General features: G+C 41.3%; 1 protein-coding gene across 1 annotated transcript; it reads right to left on the bottom strand.

The window, feature by feature from the left end:
• On the bottom strand, nucleotides 1-1,005 carry LOC114706718 (olfactory receptor 52D1-like). The gene has a single exon (XM_028889208.1). It carries the CDS (start codon nucleotides 994-996, stop codon nucleotides 52-54), a length of 945 nt encoding a protein of 314 aa, XP_028745041.1. The 5' UTR covers nucleotides 997-1,005; the 3' UTR covers nucleotides 1-51.
• Between the last annotated feature and the right edge of the window lie 291 nt (nucleotides 1,006-1,296).

The following is a 1,296-nucleotide window of genomic DNA, read 5'->3' as shown; positions in this document are numbered from 1 at the left end:
CAAAAGTATAATGTTCTATTTTGATGCTACTTAGCAACAAAATAACTAAGTTCAAATTCTTTGAAAACTAAACAGTTTAAGGAACCTGTCTCTTATCTTCTTGGTTCTTACACCATAAATAATGGGGTCCATCATGGGGGGCACAAGAAGATACATATTGGCAACAAGTATGTGTACATGTGGAGCCACTTTATGCCCAAACCTGTGGGTGAGGAAGGAGAAGAAAGCAGGGGTATAGAACACTAAGATGACACAAACATGTGAGCCACAGGTGCCCAGAGTCTTGAGTCTGGCATCCTTGGAAGGAAGGTGGAAGACTGTGTTGAGTATAAGGACATAGGAACAAATTATCAATATGAAGTCCACCCCACCAGTGAGAAAGGCAACAATGAGGCTGTAAGCTCTGCGGATGCGCGTCTCAGCACAGGCAATCTTGATGAGGGCCATGAACTCACAGTATGTATGGGAAATTACATTAGTCTTACAATAGGGAAGCCAGCGAAGCAAAAAAGGGTGAAGACTGAGAAAGGCTGCTCCCCGAAGTACAATAGCCAGGCCCATTGCCCCAGTTATATTGTGCGTCAAAACAGCTGAGTGTCTTAGTGGGTTACAAATGGCTATATAACGGTCAAAAGCCATCCCTACGAGAAAGCCAGATTCCATGGTTGAGCAAGAGTGAATCAGGAAGACCTGAGTGAGGCAAGCTTCAAAGGGAATCTCTCCATCATGAAACCAGAAGAGACTGAGAAGTTTGGGAACAGCTGTAGTGCACACCACAAGGTCAGCCACTGCCAACATGCAGAGGAAGAGGTACATTGGCTCATGGAGGCTGGCGTCTGTCTTGATGATGAACAGAAGAGAACAGTTTCCCACTAGTGCCAAAATGTAGCCCATGCAAAAGGGAATGGAGATCCACATGTGTGCCTCTTCCAACCCAGGAATGCCAATGAGAATGAAGGTTGAGGGATGGACATTAGTTTTATTGTATGTTAACATGATAAGTGTCAAATGTATGTGGATGTTACCTTTAAAGAAAAAAATATTAATCTGAGTTTGAGGCTAGTCTGTTTGTTCTACAGAGTGAGTCCCAGGACAGCCAGTGCTAAACAGAGAATCCCTGTTTCAAACAAATGAACAAACAAACAAACAAACAAACAAAAGAAAAGAAAAAGAAAGAAACAATATTAATTTATAAAATATTTAAAAGAAGGAAGTCAAGATGCAGGCAACTATATTTCACAGATCTACTGGAATTCTTGTAAATATGTATGTACAAATCATTTTATCAAATAGTAG

Source organism: Peromyscus leucopus, chromosome 1 (genome assembly GCF_004664715.2).
Source record: "Peromyscus leucopus breed LL Stock chromosome 1, UCI_PerLeu_2.1, whole genome shotgun sequence".
Taxonomy (NCBI): Eukaryota; Metazoa; Chordata; class Mammalia; order Rodentia; family Cricetidae; genus Peromyscus; species Peromyscus leucopus.
The sequence above is the reverse complement of the archived record's forward strand: the minus strand, read 5'-3'. Positions and strand labels throughout refer to the sequence as shown.